The sequence below is a fragment of the Mercurialis annua genome, linkage group LG2, assembly GCF_937616625.2.
Source record: "Mercurialis annua linkage group LG2, ddMerAnnu1.2, whole genome shotgun sequence".
NCBI lineage: Eukaryota > Viridiplantae > Streptophyta > Magnoliopsida > Malpighiales > Euphorbiaceae > Mercurialis > Mercurialis annua.
In genome coordinates, this window is record NC_065571.1 from 11,028,563 (window position 1) to 11,048,985 (window position 20,423).

The window sequence follows — 20,423 nt, forward strand, 5'->3', positions numbered from 1 at the left end:
TTGCTCAAATTCTTATTTACTTATATAAATTTAATTTATTTATTACTTTTTTCACAAAAATTAAAAAATTCATTAATTTATACGATACCTTTTTACTAACTTGTAAGGTGAATCATGGAGCCAATGCTCATACAATAACATTATGAGTGTATTGTAAATTTTTTGTCTTTAATTAAAATTAAATATGTCAACTTTTTCTACTATTATGGAATATAAAAAACAACAATGTTTTCTGTTCCTTTTTTTTTAATTTTTCAAATCTCATTAAATCAAATATAAAACAATTACATTTGTAAAAAAATCGGATTAATTCAAAAATTAAACCCGATGACCTGACATAAAACAGAGAACATGCTGTCTGATTTGCGGAACTTATTTACGAAAACAAAAATAAATTATTAACTGTTTCGCTAATTAAGTGCATTCTTCAATCAATCTTCGATCAAACTTCACATCATCCCATTCAATCACCACATGATAACTCCTTCATAAAAAAAAGACAGCAAATCTTTCACAGAGAGATGATAACAAATCTTTCACAAAGAAAGGACAAATAAAATATTAAAAAAAGAGAAACAATGAAAAATAAATAAACCTAATATAACTCATAAACGATTTCATTTTGCTGTTGATGGTCTTCAATTTATCTTCGCTTCTTGGTAATTGAATTGCGTTTCGTTAATAAATCTTAATCCATCAAGAAAAAAAATGAAAAAATCGACTATTTATTATATCTATGAAATTAAAATAATATATATAAATGGATGGCTACTGTTAACAGCAAAATCAAACCGTTGACGTCTGCCAGAGAAGAAACAAGAAAAAAACTCTAGACGGCTAGGGTTTACTTAGAGAGAGAAAAAAAGTGCTGAAAATGAAGTTCAATTTTTTTTGTCATTATTAGACGGAAGGAGTATCATATTTTGTCAGTGAGTTGTGTGTATATATACAGCGGCAGAACCACTCTTACGTTAGGGTGGGCTGCACCCCTGGCTGAACCAATTTCTTTATATATATATTAAGACTTAGTGTCTAAGTATTCATATCATATCTCTTGTACGAGTGTGCAGTTCACATGTAATCGAATTAACTAACCAAAGCAAACTAAAAATTTTAATTGGTTTTGGTTCGGCTATGGTTAAAAAAATTAAATTTTTTTAGTTAATTAAGTTCGATGTTCAATATGAAATTTTTGAATATATCGAACCGACCGAATTAACCGAATTATTTATATGTATGCACAACTTTATATTTGTAAATTTTTATTACTGTGAGATATCATTTAACCCATAGGAGGATGGTCAGTCTACACAAGTATAAATCTAGTCTGATATGTTTCAACCAAGTAATTAACAACTCTGAAAATTCTCAAACATTTTAACTCAAGAAAGATGATACATCTGCAGAAACAGTAACTTACCTTCAATAGCTTGGCTGATCCAAAATCAGAAATTCTTGCGATAAACGAGTCATCAAGGAGGATTGATATATCACCATATTGATCTGATTGTTGCATTCTTGCATTTCTAGAAGCAATCTGCATTCTTTTGTACCAATCAGATGTCAAAATCCCAGACAAAAAAACTCATTAAACTTCCATTGCTAGTAAACTCATATAATAGAAGGCGGCGTTATACTGCAGCATTAACTTTCAGTATTCTCGTTATCCCATAATGCCGAATCATTTTCCCTCCGAATAAGGTTACCGAAACCAAAAACTCGAGCAAAACAAGAAACCAACTGCTCATGAATTACTTCATCAGAAGGAAGCACCATACTTGTCTCCCTTCTCAAAGATGTAACTTCTTTATCGACGGTCCCACATGGTACGATATGCTTAAAATAGTTCAAATCAGGATCAATATTAAGCGCCAATCCGTGAGAGGTAATACCAGAGGATATACGAACTCCAATGGCGCCTACCTTTCTATCTCCAACCCAAACCCCTGTCTCACCCTTTTGTCCAGCACAAGCTTTCACACCGTATAATGATGCCAATTTGATCATGGTTAATTCAAGTTTCTCCACGTAATTTCTAGCACCAATTCCGATATCACGAAGAGAGATAATTGGGTATAGAACAGCCTGACGCGGGCCATGATACGTAATGTCTCCTCCTCTTTGAGTATAGTGAAGTTCAGCTCCAATCTTCTGGAGTTCGGATGGAGAAATCAGTAAATTATGATCAGTGCGTCGTTTGCCAAGAGTATATGTAGGCGGATGCTGCAGGGACAACAATGTGTTAGGAATTTTAGATGCTTTACGATCGGAGATGAGCTTTTCCTGAAGTTTAAGTGCCTGAAAGTAGTTGACAGTTCCCAGTTTCCAAACTTGAAGAGTTCGTGAAGACCCCATTTCTGCAGACAATGAAATGATTTAATTCCTTGGCATTCTTCCATTGTCACACACACATCATTGCTTGAAATGAAATAGTAGTAATCACATGGCACTGATTGTCCAATCACAGAGATAAGATTCGTCTAATTTTCAGTTTTATACATCTAAAAGAAAAGACGAAATCACGCCTTGTACGTTTTTTTTTTAAAAAATAAAACTTTTTGCAAAAATACGCTAGATTGTTTCATTAGTAAAAATACGCTATTTTTTCAATCTACCAATATCTACTAAAAACCTACCAATAATCTACCAAACTTTACCAATATCTACCAAAGCGTACTTTTGCAAAAAAGAAAAGATAAAAAAAGGAGCGGATTTTTGCGGGAAAAAAAAACAATCAGAGCGTATTTTCACAAAATAGTCAAGCAAAAATAGATATTTTTGTAAAAGATCCAAGAAATCAAAGGAGAAAGAATATTCTACACAAGCAAATGTGTGACAAGAAATTGTAATTCTAATTTGTAAAATTGACACTTCAATGTTCGTATAGATTTCTATACGAACACAATAAAATTGGACAGTTGTTAGTTAGGGTAGGCATTTCATCAAACAGCGGCGGTCATTTAGTGAGATTGTATCAATTCCTAGGGGAGAGCAGAAGTAAATGTTAATGAACTAAAACAAAAATAAAAATGACTAAGCATAAATAGAAATGCAACAAAGCCGACCTTGAATTAATTTTTGGAATCTGGATAAAGAGTGGATAAATAGGTGGAGCAATTTTGTAAGATGAGAGGCTAATAATACTTATCCGTGACTCCTCAGTTCTGCATTAATCTTGACTCTGTATTAAGAATCCCTTTCAACATGTAAACACATCATAAAGCTCTCTCACAAATAGGGGTGAGCACTCGATTGGTTCCGTCGAAACGGAACCGAGAATTTTTTCACCGAATTAACCGCTCGACCAAACAAGAAATAAAAAATTTTAGCGAAAGCTGAACCTACCAAAATAAGAAAGGAAAAGGAATTTAAAACCAAATCGAAAACCTCTTAACCACTCGACAAATTATAACCGAAAGCCAAACTGACCGTATAAGAAAGGAAAATAAATTCAAAACTGAACTGACCAAATAGGTCTTATAATTCGGTCGATTCGATTAAAATCAACAAAAATTTGAGAAAAAAATAAAAAAATTCAAATTTTTAATTAATTTGGTCGGTTTAGTTAATTTGGTTAGTTTAAATGTCAAACCGAACCGATAACCTGTGTGACAATACATTGCAAGTATAGGCACCAAAAGCTGGAGGAACTAGTATGATTGTCACCACATCTGCATAATGCCCAATAAGTTCGGACATTATAAAAACAAGAATTATATATACACATGTTACACATTTATGTCGGTTCACGTGGAATTGAGTTTGATTTTTTTTAAATAATTAAGATTTAAAATGACTTTTGAATATTAAAAGGCCTATGTACCAAATTTATATATATATATGTGTGTGTAGAATTTCTAATGAACTTTTAAGTATTCAAACTAGGTTAGCTTTCTCACCTTTCAATTGTCCACACGTTCCATGAAGATGGGTCAATATTGTACGTTATAGGGCCTACCAAATTTAATTTTTTTACACAGAAAGCAAAAAGAAATAGCACCCTCAGATCAAACAAAATTATGCTTCCACTACCACTCTAAAGCAAAGAAATCAAAGATAACCATATTTTACACTAAAATACAAGGCATAAACTAATGGATTACACCCCTTTACCTGTCTGCTGCTATTTGTTGCTCACTACAAAAATATACACTGAAGCAGCTGACACCATAAATACTACTCAGTCTATTAGAGATGGTGAAGCTTTAGTATCAGCTGGTGGAAGCTTTAAGTTGGGATTTTTCAGCCTAGGAACTTCCAAGAATAGGTACTTGGGCATCTGGTACAACACAATCCCTACCTTTACAGTAGTCTGGGTGGCCAACAGAGAAAACCCGGTCGTGGATGCATCAGGTGCTCTATACATTACACATCAAGGAACTCTTATCATTGTTAATCAAAGTGATACAACTGTTTGGTCTTCCAACTTCAAAAGCTTCGCAAGTAATCCTGTTGCGCAGCTTTTGGATTCCGGGAACTTTGTTATAAAAGAACAAGGTAATAACAACCCAGATCTTTATTTGTGGCAGAGTTTTGATTATCCATCTGATACATTACTTCCGGGGATGAAACTTGGAAGGAACAGAGTAACAGGCTTGGATGCTAATATATCATCATGGAAGACACCTACTGATCCTGCTCGAGGTGAGTTTATTTTTGGATTTGATCAGGGTGGTTATCCTGAGATAATTATAACAAGGGATTCAGTTAAGACTTTTCGCACTGGACCATGGAACGGTCTTCGGTTTAGCGGTACACCTTCTATCAAACCCCATTTACAGTGATGGGTTTGTTTACAACCAGGACGAGGTGTATTACCACTATGAGCTCCTTAACAGCTCACTCCTTTTAAGAATGGTGATAAACCAGCGAGGATTTGTTAACCAACTTATCTGGGATAGTAGTGCACGTGGTTGGATGGTTTTTCTTACTCTATTGACAGATAACTGTGACCTCTACGGACTTTGCAGTACATATGGTAGCTGCAATATTAACAATTCTCCAGTGTGTAGTTGCTTGAAAGGGTTTGTACCAAAAGTTCCAAGAGAGTGGAACATGGCACATGATTGGATTAATGGCTGTGTAAGAAAAACTCCCCTCACTTGCTCTCAAGATGGGTTTCTAAAGTTCACTGCAGTGAAGTTGCCAGAAACACGAACATCCTGGTCCAATGTTGCTGGTTACATGGCAATGAACATGTCCCTAGATGAGTGCCATTTTTTGTGCATGAATAACTGTAACTGTTCAGCTTATGCAAATTTGGACATTAGGGGAGGAGGAAGTGATTGCTTGCTTTGGTTTAATGAATTGATTGATATTAGAGATTATACTGAAGGCGGGCAAGATATGTATGTAAGGATGGCTGCATCTGAATTAGGTATGAATTTATTCTCGGACATGAAACTAGTACCGAACTCTGACAACTTTATACAACCAAGTCATTACTTAGCATGGGAAGAAATTTAATACTAAATAGTAAATATGAAACAGATTGATATCCGAGTTAAAGTCGTATTTGAACGAGTAGCATAACAATTTGAATTCAATGATGGCCTTCCTGTTAATGAAATGGATGAGCTTTCAAAGATTCTACTGTTCAAGTTTTAAGTTGAGGAATAGGGATGTTACTATCTATCATATCTTCTTATTTCTAACTTAGTTCCTCTTCTCCTGACTTCTTCATGTTCAGCCCACATCAATACTACAGCTAAACCCAATGTCCAGGAGCGTACAGAAATTACAGCTAAACCAAATATCCAGAAGCGTACAGCAATTGTTGTAAGCTCCGCGTTATCTACAGGACTGCTGCTTTTAGTCCTGGCTCTGATTTTGTATTGGAGATGGAAGAGGCAGAAAAATAGTACGTAGTCAATCCTTGAACAGTATCCTACTCTCTTCACCCATTTTCAGTAAAATAATGTCTAATCAAATAGCACTTAGTTATGCAAGATCAATTGTCACCGATCTCATAATTTCGGGGAGATGAATTATCTTTGTTCATTCTATTTCTAATTTGCAGGAAAAACGACATATATGGTGGAAATAAATGCAAATATCAAGGACCATAAAGAAGATCAAGAACTAACAATGTTTGATTTGGGCACAATTGCTCGGGCAACCGATAATTTTTCTCTCATTAATAAACTCGGCGAAGGAGGTTTTGGACCTGTTTATAAGGTACTCACTTGAGAAAAAAGAAATTTTTTCCGCAGAATAAGCATTCGCTTAGCTGTGGTGTGTTGTTTACAGGGCATGCTGACAGATGGACAAGAAATAGCTGTTAAGAAACTTTCAGAGAGTTCAAAACAAGGAATTGATGAGCTGAAGAATGAAGTGACGTATATTGCCAAATCGCAGCATCGAAATTTAGTGAAGATTCTAGGATGTTGCATTCAAGCAGATGAGATGATGTTGATCTATGAGTTTATGCCTAACAAAAGCCTGGACTTCTTTATATTTGGTATAAATCTTCTAGTACCTATACTTGTAGGCTTAGGCCATGTTTGGTTTATGGAATGGAATAGCATGGAATGGAATAGCTATTCCATAAGGAATGAAATAGCTATTCTTTACTTTTTAAGAGGAGTGCTTATTTCACAAAATCATGGAATAGCAATTAGAATAACTATTCCATGAACCAAAATAAAGAATAGTCATTCCATACGGAATAACTATTCCATTCCGCACCTATTCTGTGAACCAAACTTGACCTTAGTGTGTTATAATCATACAAACTCAAAACTCCCTTTATGAATCATGCACATTATTAGTGTAGAAACATGCTCCGAATTTCTTAGAGCTGTTTTTGGTTGAAATTTTTTCGAAGTATTAAATTATGCTTTATTCTTTTTGCTTTTTGTACACATAGATAATCTAAAATGAAGAAGCTATCGCTAACATAGATGGCTACTGTGCAGATGAAACACAGAGAACACTGCTAGACTGGCCTAAGCGCTACCATATTATAAATGGGATCGCTCGTGGACTCCTTTACCTTCACCAGGACTCAAGACTAAGAATAGTTCACAAAGATCTGAAAGCTGGGAATATTTTATTAGATTGTGAAATGAACCCTAAAATTTCAGACTTTGGACTTGCTAGAAGTTTTGGAGGAGATGAAACTGAAGCGAATACGAAGAAGGTTGTGGGAACATAGTAAGTATTTCTCCAAAACCGCTAGACATGTGTATACTTACTTCACTTTTTCGAATATGACAATAATGTCTAAGAATTCTTTATACAGTGGTTACATGTCTCCAGAGTATGCAATCGATGGTCTCTACTCATTGAAATCTGATGTATTCAGCTTTGGTGTTATGGTGCTAGAAATAGTAAGTGGAAAAAGAAACAGAGGGTTCTACCATCCGGAGCACTATCTTAACCTTCTTGGGCATGTAAGTATGGCATTAATTTTTTTTAACGCATATCTGGTCCTTGTATTATTACACTTTTAACGATTGAATTCTTGTACTAAAAAACATTTGCATTAGGTCCATAAACTTCAATTTCATCCAAATTATCCATTTCCATCCACTCAAACACGTTGAGTTCATCTCTAACGAAAATGAACAGAAGGACATAATGTGTTTGCAATTGATAGTGTAGGGTCCCAATGTGGATGTTTTGTAGTACACGACTCAATCGTTAAAATTGTGATAGCGCAGACAGCTATATATGTTTTATGCCAATATATGTTTTCGGTATATGAAATTTCTCCCATATAAGGTTTTGTTTGTCAATCTAGGCATGGAAACTACACAAAGAAGGGAGAGCTTCTGAGCTGATAGCAGCATCTATGAAAGATTTAAACGACAAATCTGAAGCACTAAGATCAATTCAAATTGGTTTGCTTTGTGTGCAAAGAAGTGCAGAAAATAGGCCAACTATGTCAAGTGTGGTTCTTATGTTAGGTGGTGAAGGTGCATTGCCTGAGCCTAAACAGCCAGGATTTTTCACTGAAAGAGAAATTACTGAAGCTAAATCTTCATCAAGTACCCACAGACTATGTTCTCCTAATGGTCTCTCTATATCATTGCTAGAGGCACGTTAACAACATTTCTTATATGAATTTTCAGCAATGTATTTTATTATAGCGTATTTCTACAAAACAGTCACCCAAAAATAGGTATTTTTGTAAAAGACCCAAGAAATCAAAGGAGAAATAATATTCTACACAAGCAAATGTGTAACAAGAAATTATGATTCTAATTTATAAAATTTACACTTCAAAAGAATTGTTCATATAAATTTCTATACGAACTTAATAATATTGGACAGTTGTTACTTAGTGTAGGCATTTCATTAAATAGGTGGTGGTCATTTAAAGAGATTGTATCAATCCTAGGGGAAAGGATAAGTGATTGTTAATGCACTAAAATAAAAATAAAAATGATTAACCATAAATAGAAATGCAACAAAGCTGAACTTGAATCAATTTTTGGAATCTGGATAAATAGGTGGAGAATTTTTTAAGGTGAGAGGCCACTTATACTCATCCGTGACTCTTCAGTTCTGCATTAATCTTGACTCTGTATTACGAATCCCTTTCAACATGTAAACATATCAGAAAGCTCTCTCACCAATAGGCAGTGACGAACGCAGAATTTTTTTCTAGGGGGGTCCAAATTAACAAAGTGATAAATTTTAAGGAAAAGCAATATAAAAGTATTAATCTTTTATTTTTTGAAATCGCCGCATAACAACTTTATGCATTTTTTATATAAGTAGCCAAACAATCATTTAGCGTTTTTGTGATATCATTAATTTAATCATTTAATGATATTGTATCTTTTACATTTATTGTTTAAATATGATAGACTATATCTAATTGTCGAAAAGAATTAAGTCAAAATGACTTTAATTTTGTCGAACAAGTTAAATTGGTTGATTTAACTTAATCCTTACAAATAGTTATTTAATGCATTAATCTAGTATTAAATCAAAATGGACCGGTCAGTTCGATTCATAAAATACTAGTCAAAACTAATGTTTTAAAAGTTGGATTAAAACAACTAGTTCAATCAAAATAAATTTTAAAATTATAGAATTTTATTTTAATACTAGTAAAAATTAGAAGAAAAAAAACTATTGAAATTACTTATAAATTTACATATTTATTTATTTAGTATATTATTTTTCTTAATAATATTTTGGCCCAATATGGAAAATTTATTAAAGATAGCATATGAACATATTAAGCATTAATTTTTTTTTTAACTCAATTTGTGGCTTCAAAATACATCTAGGTCCCACTTTATATTAGTATGCTACAGCATATTCCGCATATAGTAAATTGTAAGGGTATAGTGAGTCTTATAGCTGTTATTAAGAGTATTAGTGAAATCTATATTACTAATATGTAGTATTAAGAAAAACCCATATTCCAGGGGGTCCAATGTCCCCCTTGGCTCTAAGGTGTGTCCGTCACTGCCAATAGGGGTGAGCATTTGGTCAGTTCCATCAGAACCGAATTAACTGCTCAACCAAATAGTCAAAACCGAACCGACGAAATAAGAAATTTAAACGAAAATCGGACCGATTGAATATAAAATGCAAAAAATATCAAACCGACCGAATAAGTTGGATAATTCCGCCGGTTCCGTTAAAACCAACAAAAATATGAGTAAAATTATTGAAAAAATCAAATTTTTTGTTAATTTGGTCGGTTGGGTTAATTTGGATAATTTAAATTTCAAACCGAATCGATAACCGAAAATCGGATTTTTTTTATCAAAACCGAACCGACCTAACCTAAATTTATAGGCCAGCTAATTTTTTTGTCACCCCTGCTCACAAATGATAGGTAATAGAAGAAGCCAAACATATCTGCTGGACCATACTCAAAAGGGTTACATTAGTACAAAAGAAGTCAAAACTCACAATTCAGGGATTTTGATTCTCATGGCCTCTATGAACTATCAGAAATGAAGATTAGAAGGACAGTTTCAGGAATGAATGAACATGTACCTGTCTTCATGGATAACAGTTGACAATTCTGCTCAAGGAAACTATGCAGTGGAGCTTTTAAACCAAGCTCGAGTTCAGCTCGTTTAGCTTAATCAATGATCTTTTTTCGAGCCCAGGTCTGAATGATTCGCAAGATGCTTGGTCATTTACAACCCTAATCAGGATGAAATATATTATGTTCAGCTAATGCAATAGCTATTACATTACTATAAGCAAGATAGATAACTTCTTGTAGTTCTGCAGATAGGAGGTATGACTTTCCACATTTTATGTTCTAAGCACTGTATGATACCTCAGATGTTACGCAAGTCCAAATCTGTGGAACGCATGCTATTACTGTGTAACACAAATGTGAGATAATACAATACACTGTTTATATGCCATATTACATTATATATGTCATCCAGACACAGATCAAAAGAGAAATACAGGCACCAAAAGCTGGAGGAACTAGCATAATTGTCACCACATCTGCATAATGCTCAATAAGTCCGGATTTAATAAAAACAAGAATTATAAACACACACGTTACAGATTTATGTCGCAAGAGGTAATGAGTTTGATTTCTCTTAAATAAGGTTTCGCGTTCTAACTTTGTTAATGGAGAAAGTATGCATTTACAGAACTCCCCTCTCTTATGAGTCCACCCCACTCGACTTTAAATTAGTTAAGATTTAAAATGACTTTTGAATTCTATATATAAGTCAAATTTTTAATGAATTTTGAAGTATTCAAAGTAGGTTAGCTTTGTCAATTTTTTAATGTTCACAGTCCACATCTTCTATGAAGATAGGCCTGCCAAATTTAATTTTTAATTATAGAAAAGAAAATGATCACTCACGGTCAACGAATCCTCCAATTATACTTTCATTTTAGTAAAATTTCTTAACAGCTTCATTTCTGCAACTAGTATGTCAACTCTATTTTGTCTTCTGAGACATGGTAAGTATGCTTCCTCTACTACTCTAAATCAAAGAAATAAAAGATACCCGTGCTTCTCTTTTCTTTATTCATCAAGAACTGGTTTTAGCATCTTAGTCCACCAGTGATATACAAAGGTATAAACTAATGGATTGCACCCCTTTACTTATCTGCTGCTTGTTGCTGACTACAATAATATACACTGAAGCAGCTGACACCATAAATACTACTCAGTCTATTAGGGATGGTGAAGCCTTAGTATCAGCTGGTGGAAGCTTTAAGTTGGGATTTTTTAGCCTAGGAACTTCCAAGAATAGGTACTTGGGCATCTGGTACAACACAATCCCTACCTTTACAGTAGTCTGGGTGGCCAACAGAGAAAACCCGGTCGTGGATGCATCAGGTGCTCTATACATTACAAATCAAGGAACTCTTATCATTGTTAATCAAAGTGATACAACTGTTTGGTCTTCCAACTTCAAAAGCTTCGCAAGTAATCCTGTTGCGCAGCTTTTGGATTCCGGGAACTTTGTTATAAAAGAACAAGGTAATAACAACCCAGATCTTTATTTGTGGCAGAGTTTTGATTATCCATCTGATACATTACTTCCGGGGATGAAACTTGGAAGGAACAGAGTAACAGGCTTGAATGCTAACATATCATCATGGAAGACAGCTACTGATCCTGCTCGAGGTGAGTTTATTTTTGGATTTGATCAGGGTGGTTATCCTGAGATGACTATAACAGATGGTTCAGGAAAGCTTTATCGCACTGGGCCATGGAACGGTCTTCGGTTTAGTGGTACACCTTATATAAGATCAAACCGCATTTATAGTGATGGGTTTGAATCAAACCGCATTTATAGTGATGGGTTTGTTTTCAACCAGGATGAGGTGTATTACAAGTATGAGCTCCTTAACAGCTCACTCCTTTTAAGAATGGTGATAAACCAGCAAGGAGTTGTCGAGCAACTCATCTGGGATAGTGGAGCACGTGATTGGGTGGTTTTTCTTACTCTAATGACAGATCGGTGCGACAATTATGCTTTGTGTGGCACATATGGTAGCTGCAATATTAACAACTCTCCAATGTGTAGTTGTTTGAAAGGGTTTGTACCAAAAGTTCCAAGAGAATGGAACATGGCAGATTGGTCTAATGGTTGTGTAAGAAAGACTCCACTCGCTTGCTCTCAAGACGGGTTTCTAAAGTACACAGCAGTTAAGTTGCCAGAAACACGAGCATCCTGGTCCAACGTTGCTGGTTACATGGTAATGAACATGTCCCTAGATGAGTGTAACTTTTTGTGCACAAATAACTGCAACTGTGCTGCTTATGCAAATTTGGACATTAGGGAAGGAGGAAGTGATTGCATACTCTGGTTTGATGAATTGATTGATTTTAGAGAATATAATGAAGGCGGGCAAGATATATATGTAAAGTTGGCTGCATCAGAATTAGGTATGAATTTATCCACAGATATGAAACTAGTACCAAATAATAACTTTATACAACCAAATCATTAATCAGCATCGGGTGAAATTTAATCCTAAATAAAAAAAACTAGCTAATAAAGCTTTGATATCTAAGTTAAAGGCATATTTGAAGGAATAGCATAACAATTTGCAAAGCTTCTGCAATGATGGCCATTCTGTTGGTGAAATGGATGAGTTTTCAAAAATTCTATTATTCTAGTTTTATGTTGAGGAGTAGGGATGTTACTAGTTATCAGTTTTTCCAGCAAATAGATATATATCAGCTGGCATACATATCCGCTTATTTCTAACTCAGTTCCTCTTCATTTAATGTCTTCATGTCAGTCCGCATCAATGCTACAAGTAAATCCAATGTCCAGAAGCATACAGCAATTGCTATAAGCTCTGTGTTATCTACAGGACTGCTGATTTTGGTCCTGGCTCTGACTTTGTATTGGAGAAGGAAGAGACAGAAAAATAGTACGTAGTCAATCCTTAAACACTATCCTACTCTCTTCACCAATTTTCATTTATAATCAAATAGCTCTTAGTTATGCAAGATACAAGTACGACAATTGTCGCCGATCTTATAATCTTGGAGAGAAGAATTAGCTTTGTTAATTCTATTTATACTTCGCAGGAATATTGACAGATATGCTGGAAATAAATAAAAATAGAAAGGGCTATAAAGAAGAGCAAGAACTAACAATGTTTGATTTGGGCACAATTGCTCGTGCAACTGATAATTTTTCTCTCACTAATAAACTCGGCGAAGGAGGTTTTGGACCCGTTTATAAGGTACTCAATTAAGAAAAAAGAATATCATTTATGCAGATTAAGCATTTGCTTAGGTTGATGTATTGTTTACAGGGCATGTTGAAAGATGGACAAGAAATAGCTGTTAAGAAGCTTTCAGAGAGTTCAAAACAAGTAATTGATGAGCTCACGAATGAAGTGACTTATATTGCCAAATTGCAGCATCGAAATCTAGTGAAGATTCTAGGATGCTGCATTGAAGCAGATGAGAGGATGTTGATCTATGAGTTCATGCCTAACAAAAGCTTGGATTTCTTTATATTTGGTATAAATCTTCTTGTACCTATAGTAGTAGACTTAGTGTGTAATGAACATATAAACTCAAAACTCGCTTTATGAATCATGCACATTTTCAAAGTAGATACACGCTTCGAATTTGTTAGACCTGTTTTCATTGAAAATTCTACGAAGTGTTAAATCATGCATTACTCTTTTTGCTTTTTGTACACATTGATAAATCTAAAATGAAGAAGCTATCACTAACATAAGTGACTATTATGCAGATGAAACACATAGCACACTGCTGGACTGGCCCAAGCGTTACCATATTATAAATGGGATTGCTCGCGGACTCCTTTACCTTCACCAAGACTCGAGACTAAGAATCGTTCTCAGAGATCTGAAAGCTGGAAATATTTTACTAGACTGTGAAATGAACCCAAAAAATTTCAGATTTTGGACTAGCTAGAAGTTTCGGAGGAGATGAAACTGAAGCAAATACGAATAAGGTGGTGGGAACATAGTAAGTATCTCTCCAAATCTGCTAGACACGTGCATACTTCATTCTTTCGAACATGACAATAATGTCTAAGAATTCTTTATACAGCGGTTACATGTCTCCAGAGTATGCAATCGATGGTCTTTACTCGGTGAAATCTGATGTATTCAGCTTTGGTGTTATGGTGCTAGAAATAGTAAGCGGGAAAAGAAACAGAGGGTTCTACCATCCGGAGCACTATCTTAACCTTCTTGGGCATGTAAGTGCGGCATTAAATTTTTTTTAATGCATGTATGGCCCCTGCATTATCACACTTTTAACGATTGATCCATTACACTATCAATTTCATTCAAATTAAATCCTTCCATCCATTTCCGTTCATGCAAACTCATTGAGTTCATCTCTAACGGAAATGGACGAAAGGATTCAATGTGTTTGCAATTGATAGTGGAGGAACCCAACGTGGATGTTTTTTTAGTACATGAACTCAATCGTGCAGGGACCTAAAATATGTGTTATGTCAATATATTTGTTCGATATAAGAAAAATCTCCCATATAAAGATTTGTTTTTCAATCTAGGCATGGAAACTACACAAAGAAGGGAGAGCTTCTGAACTGATAACAGAATCAATGAAAGATTTAAACGACGAATCTGAGGCGCTAAGATCAATTCAAATTGGTTTGCTTTGTGTGCAAAGAAGTGCAGAAAGTAGGCCAACTATGTCAAGTGTGGTTCATATGTTAGGTGGTGAAGGTGCATTGCCTGAGCCTAAACAACCAGGATTTTTCACTGAAAGAGAAATTATTGAAGCTAAATCTTCATCAAGTACCCACAAACTATGTTCTCCTAATGGTCTCTCTATATCACTATTAGAGGCACGTTAACAGCATTTCGTAAATCTGATGTATTATATTACTTTATAAATTGCAATTCACAAAGTAATGAAAGTTAATAAATTGCAATTCAAAAAGGTAATGAAACTCGAGGTTGTGGAATGTCACCTGCTTCGCCTTATCTGAGATCATCAAAGTTGTCCTAATGCACTTGAGCAAGAAGCCAATTTTCTCATTGGGGAAATTCTTCGAACACCTTATATACATACATGTTAGCTTGTCAGTTTTCTAGCTGATTTTACACTAATCTTGACCACTCATGTCTCCTTTGATATAGTTTAAAGATCAAGAAAATGAATTCAATAGAAGACTAATGTGTCCTTTGATGACTAATTTTCACAGATTAATTTTTTATTTATCCAATTTGATTTTTATATAATGACAGAATTTTTTTTTTGTTCAATCACCAAAAGAGAGCAATTTTATTGCTAGGCCAAATCCGGCCATCCAAAAAATAGATTACAACAAGAAACAGAAAACAAAGGAGAAGCAAAAAAACTAATAGAGAACCATAGTCCAAACTCTCTACTTATTCGTGAGTCTTTAGGAGGTATAACTTTCCACATTTTATGTTCTGCGCATTGTGATGATACCTCGAATGTTATGCAACGCGGAGTCAGATCTCCAAGTCAAGTGGGGCGAGATAGTACAACATGGACGCAAGAAAACTACCGTAAAACGGTGTTAAATTTAATAATATAAAAAATGAAGTTTTGTGTCCGAAAAGTAAGTATTTAACATGTTTTTGAATAGGAAAACGTTGATTGAATGAAATATCCATGCTATTTAGAGCGGAAATGTTCAGTAAATACTGTATGGACACCAAAAGCTAGAGGAACTGGTATGATTGTCACCACATCTTCATAATGCCAGTAAGTCCGGACATTATAAAAACAAGAATTGTACACATGTTACAGATTTATGTCAGATTCAAGTGGATTGAGTTTGATTTTTCTTAAATAATTAAGATTTAAATTGACTTTTGAATAATAAAGGGCTTGTGTACCAAATTTATATATATATGTGTGGAATTTCTGATGAACTTTGTTTGAAGTATTCAAACTAGGTTAGCTTTCTAACTTTCCAATGGTCCACACGTTCCATGAAGATGGGTAAATATTGTACATTATAGGGCCTACCAAATTTAATTTTTTCACACAGAAAGCAAAAAGAAACAGCACCCTCAGATCAAACATAACTATGCTTCCTCTACCACTCTAAACTAAAGCAAAGAAATCAAAGACAATATTTTGCTTTCTTTATTCATCCCAGTGACTATGGAGTTTTAGTATCTCAGTCAACATTAAAATAAACAGTATAAACTAATGGATTATTCCCCTTTACTTGTCTGCTGCTATTTGTTGCTCACTACAACAATACACACTGAAGCAGCTGACACCATAAATACTACTCAGTCTATTAGAGATGGTGAAGCTCTAGTATCAGCTGGTGGAAGCTTTAAGTTGGGATTTTTCAGCCCAGGGACTTCCAAGAATAGATACTTGGGCATCTGGTACAACACAATCCCTACCGTTACAGTAGTCTGGGTCGCCAACAGGGAAAACCCAGTAATGGATTCATCAGGTGTTCTAAATATTACGGATCAAGGAACACTTATCATTGTCAATAGAAATGGTACAATTGTTTGGTCTTCCAACTTCAAAAGCTTCGCAAGTAATCCTATTGCGCAGCTTTTGGATTCGGGAAACTTTGTTATAAAAGAACAAGGCAATGATAACTCTAATCTTTACTTGTGGCAGAGTTTTCATTATCCATCTGATACATTACTTCCAGGAATGAAGCTTGGAAGGAATAGAGTAACAGGCTTGGATGCTAATATATCATCATGGAAGACACCTACTGATCCTGCTCGAGGTAAGTTTATTTTTGGATTTGATCAGGGTGGTTATCCTGAGATGATTATAACAGAGGATTCAGCAAAGCTTTATCGCACTGGACCATGGAACGGTCTTCGGTTTAGTGGTACACCTTCTATCAGATCAAACCCCATTTATAGTGATGGGTTTGTTTTCAACCAGGACGAGGTGTATTACAACTATGAGCTCCTTAACAGCTCACTCCTTTTAAGAATGGTGATAAACCAGCAAGGAGTTGTTGAGCAACTTATCTGGGTTAGTGGAGCACGTGGTTGGATGGTTTTTCGTACTCTAATGACAGATCAGTGTGACAACTATGCTATGTGTGGCACATATGGTAGCTGCAATATTAACAACTCTCCAATGTGTAGTTGCTTGAAAGGGTTTGTACCAAAAGTTCCAAGAGAATGGAACGTGGCAGATTGGTCTAATGGTTGTGTAAGAAAGACTCCGCTCGCTTGCTCTCAAGATGAGTTTCTAAAGTTCACTTCAGTGAAGTTGCCAGAAACACGAACATCCTGGTCCAATGTTGCTGGTTACATGGCAATGAACATGTCCCTAGATGAATGCCACTTTTTGTGCATGAAGAACTGCAACTGTTCAGCTTATGCAAATTTGGACATTAGGGGAGGAGGAAGTGATTGCTTGCTTTGGTTTAATGAATTGATTGATGTTAGAGATTATACTGAAGGCGGGCAAGATATGTATGTAAGGATGGCTGCATCTGAATTAGGTATGGATTTATCTCTGACATGAAACTAGTACCAAATTATAACAACTTTATACAACCAAATCATTACTTAGCATCTGAAGAAATTTAATCCTAAATAAAAAAAACTGGCTAAGAATGGATTAATATTTAATACCCGAGTTAAATTCATATTTGAATGAGTAGAAAGAATAACAATTTAAAAAGCTGCTATGAAGATGGCCATTCTGTTCATGAAATGGATGAGATTTCAAAGATGATATTGTTCTAGTTTTAAGTTGAGGCCCCTGGATGCTACTAGCTATCGGTTTTTCCAGCAAATAGATATATAAATAAATCGGCTGGCATACATATCCTCTTATTTCTAACTCAGTTCCTCTTCTCTTAATTTCTTCATGTTCAGTCCACATCAATGCTACAGCTAAATCCAATGTCCAGAAGCGTACAGCGATTGCTGTAAGCTCTGTGTTATCTACAGGACTGCTGCTTTTGGTCCTGGCTCTGATTTTGTATTGGAGAAGGAAGCGGCAGAAAAATAGTACGTTGTCAATCCTTAAAGACTATCCTACTCTCTTCACTCATTTTCAGTGAAATAATTTGTAATCAAATAGCTCTAAGTTATGCAAGATACAACAATTGTCACAAATCTTGTAATTTTGGAGAGATGAATTATCTTTGTTCATTCTATTTCTACTTTGCAGGAAAATTGAAAGATATGCTAGAAAGAAATGCAAATATCAAGGGCCATAAAGAAGATCAAGAACTAACAATGTTTGATTTGGGCACAATTGCTCGTGCAACCGATAATTTTTCTCTTATTAATAAACTCGGGGAAGGAGGTTTTGGACCTGTTTATAAGGTACTCAATTCAGAAAAAAGAATATCATTTTTGCAAAGTAAAGCATTCGCTCAGCTGTGGTGTGTTGTTTACAGGGCATGTTGAAAGATGGACAAGACATAGCTGTTAAGAGGCTTTCAGAGAGTTCAAAACAAGGAATTGATGAGCTCAAGAATGAAGTGACGTATATTGCCAAATTGCAGCACCGAAATCTAGTGAAGATTCTAGGATGCTGCATTCAAGCAGATGAAATGATGTTGATCTATGAGTTTATGCCTAACAAAAGCTTGGACTTCTTTATATTTGGTATAAATCTTCTAGTATCTATACAAGTAGACTTAGTGTGCTATAATCATACAAACTCAAAACTCCCTTTAAGAATCATGCACATTTTCAGGGTAGAAACATGCTCTGAATTTCTTAAATCATGCATTACTCTTTTTGCTTTTTGTAAACATTGATAAATCTAAAATGAAGAAGCTATCACTAACTATTGTGCAGATGAAACACATAGCACATTGCTAGGCTGGCCCAAGCGCTACCATATTATAAATGGGATTGCCCGTGGACTACTTTACCTTCACCAAGACTCAAGACTAAGAATAGTCCACAGAGATCTGAAAGCTGGAAATATTTTACTAGACTGTGAAATGAACCCTAAAATTTCAGATTTTGGACTAGCTAGAAGTTTTGGAGGAGATGAAACTGAAGCGAATACGAATAAGGTGGTGGGAACATAGTAAGTATCTCTCCAAAACCGCTAGACATGTGTATACTTTACTTTTTCGAACATGACAATAATGTCTGGGAATTCTTTATACAGTGGTTATATGTCTCCGGAGTATGCAATTGATGGTCTTTACTCAGTGAAATCTGATGTATTCAGCTTTGGTGTTATGGTGCTAGAAATAGTAAGTGGAAAAAGAAACAGAGGGTTCTACCATCCGGAGCACTACCTTAACCTTCTTGGGCATGTAAGTGCGGCATTAATTTTTTTTAATGCATATATGGCCCCTTTATTATCATACTTTCAACGATGAAGTCTTGTACTAAAAAAACATCCGCTACACTATCAATTTCATTCAAATTAAATCCTTCCATCCATTTCCCTTCATGCATACACATTGAGTTCATCTCTAACGGAAATGGACGAAAGGACTTAATGTGTTTGCAATTAATAGTGTAGAGACCCAATGTGAATGTTTTTCAGTACATGAACTCAATTGTGCAGGGACCTAAATATGCGTTATGCCAACATATGTTTTCGGTATATGAAAATTCTCCCATATAAAGTTTTGTTTTTCAATACAGGCATGGAAACTACACAAAGAAGGTAGAGCTTCTGAGCTGATAGCAGCATCAATGGAAGATTTAAACGACGAATCTGAAGCGCTAAGATCAATTCAAATTGGTTTGCTTTGTGTGCAAAGAAGTGCAGAAAGTAGGCCAACTATGTCAAGTGTGGTTCTTATGTTAGGTGGTGAAGGTGCATTGCCTGAACCTAAAGAACCCGGATTTTTCACTGAAAGAGAAATCATTGAAGCTAAATCTTCAAGTACCCACAAACTATGTTCTCCTAATGGTCTCTCTATATCATTGTTAGAGGCGCGTTAACAGCATTTCATCCTTGAATTTTCAGCAATTGTATTATATTAGTTGTGATACTTTCTTGATATTATTGCGGAAAAAAACATAAAGTTTATAAATTGCAATTCAAAAAGGTAATGAAAGTTGAGGTTGTGGAATGTCACCTGCTTCGCCTTATCTGAGATCATCAAAGTTGTCTTGATGCATTTGAGCAAGAAGCCAATTTTCTCATTGGGGAAATTCTTCGAACACCTTATATACATACATTTTAGCTCGTCAGTTTGCTAGCTGATTTTACACTAATCTTGACAACTAATGCATGCATATTATTTCTTCATCGTTGATGCAGCTTAATGACAAATATGACGGTCTTGCCAATTGTCATGACTGGTGATGATTTAAATACAAGACACAGTTTGTAGGAAACAAATAGAGTGATTTAGGAATTTACCTAAAATATAAAAATAATAGGATTTTATACCTCAACAAGGAAAAGTTAACAAAAATACATCATAATTTTTGCTCTTTTAGAATTATACTCTCAATATCTTAATATTTGTGGTTTTACTCTGATAACATAACATGTGTTACTTTCCTCTCTCTATCTCTCTCCTTTCTTTTTT

General features: G+C 35.0%; 2 protein-coding genes and 2 pseudogenes across 8 annotated transcripts; 3 read left to right on the forward strand and 1 right to left on the reverse strand.

Moving 5' to 3' along the window:
• Positions 1–363: 363 nt before the first annotated feature.
• On the reverse strand, positions 364–20,241 carry LOC126669286 (octanoyltransferase LIP2, mitochondrial-like). Of its 7 annotated transcripts, none has more exons than XR_008790062.1 (4): positions 14,898–15,222; positions 9,967–10,120; positions 1,421–2,357; positions 364–484 (listed from the first exon to the last, which is right to left on the reverse strand). XR_008790062.1 is itself a non-coding variant. In XM_056104478.1 (4 exons), the coding sequence occupies exons 3-4, from the start codon at positions 9,974–9,976 to the stop codon at positions 1,645–1,647; spliced, it is 723 nt and encodes a 240-aa protein (XP_055960453.1). In that variant the 5' UTR covers positions 9,977–10,120; positions 14,898–14,985; positions 19,965–20,241; the 3' UTR covers positions 1,308–1,644. The 7 variants fall into 7 exon arrangements, 6 of the variants coding, with proteins under 6 accessions (XP_055960453.1, XP_050218682.1, XP_050218680.1 ...); XM_056104478.1 differs by lacking the exon at positions 364–484 and adding an exon at positions 19,965–20,241 and having other exon boundaries at positions 1,308–2,357; positions 14,898–14,985; XM_050362725.2 differs by lacking the exon at positions 364–484 and adding an exon at positions 3,066–3,181 and having other exon boundaries at positions 1,308–2,357; positions 14,898–15,203.
• Positions 3,969–8,196, forward strand: LOC126669276 (G-type lectin S-receptor-like serine/threonine-protein kinase At4g27290; annotated as a pseudogene).
• On the forward strand, positions 10,662–15,168 carry LOC130015050 (G-type lectin S-receptor-like serine/threonine-protein kinase At4g27290; annotated as a pseudogene).
• LOC126669278 (G-type lectin S-receptor-like serine/threonine-protein kinase At4g27290) lies at positions 15,929–19,958 on the forward strand. The gene is made up of 7 exons (XM_050362711.2): positions 15,929–17,399; positions 17,779–17,913; positions 18,077–18,234; positions 18,309–18,519; positions 18,715–18,952; positions 19,037–19,187; positions 19,525–19,958. The coding sequence occupies exons 1-7, from the start codon at positions 16,115–16,117 to the stop codon at positions 19,825–19,827; spliced, it is 2,481 nt and encodes an 826-aa protein (XP_050218668.1). The 5' UTR covers positions 15,929–16,114; the 3' UTR covers positions 19,828–19,958.
• Positions 20,242–20,423: the final 182 nt, after the last annotated feature.

What these genes read in the sequence shown, in the direction of transcription:
- LOC126669278 (XM_050362711.2), top strand. Translation starts at nt 16,115, where the DNA reads ATGGATTATTCCCCTTTACTTGTCTGCTGCTATTTGTTGCTCACTACA. An exon ending in CTTGGACTTCTTTATATTTG is followed by an intron (nt 18,520 to 18,714) that starts GTATAAATCTTC and finishes ACTATTGTGCAG; the next exon opens with ATGAAACACATAGCACATTG. An exon ending in ACCTTAACCTTCTTGGGCAT is followed by an intron (nt 19,188 to 19,524) that starts GTAAGTGCGGCA and finishes TTTTCAATACAG; the next exon opens with GCATGGAAACTACACAAAGA.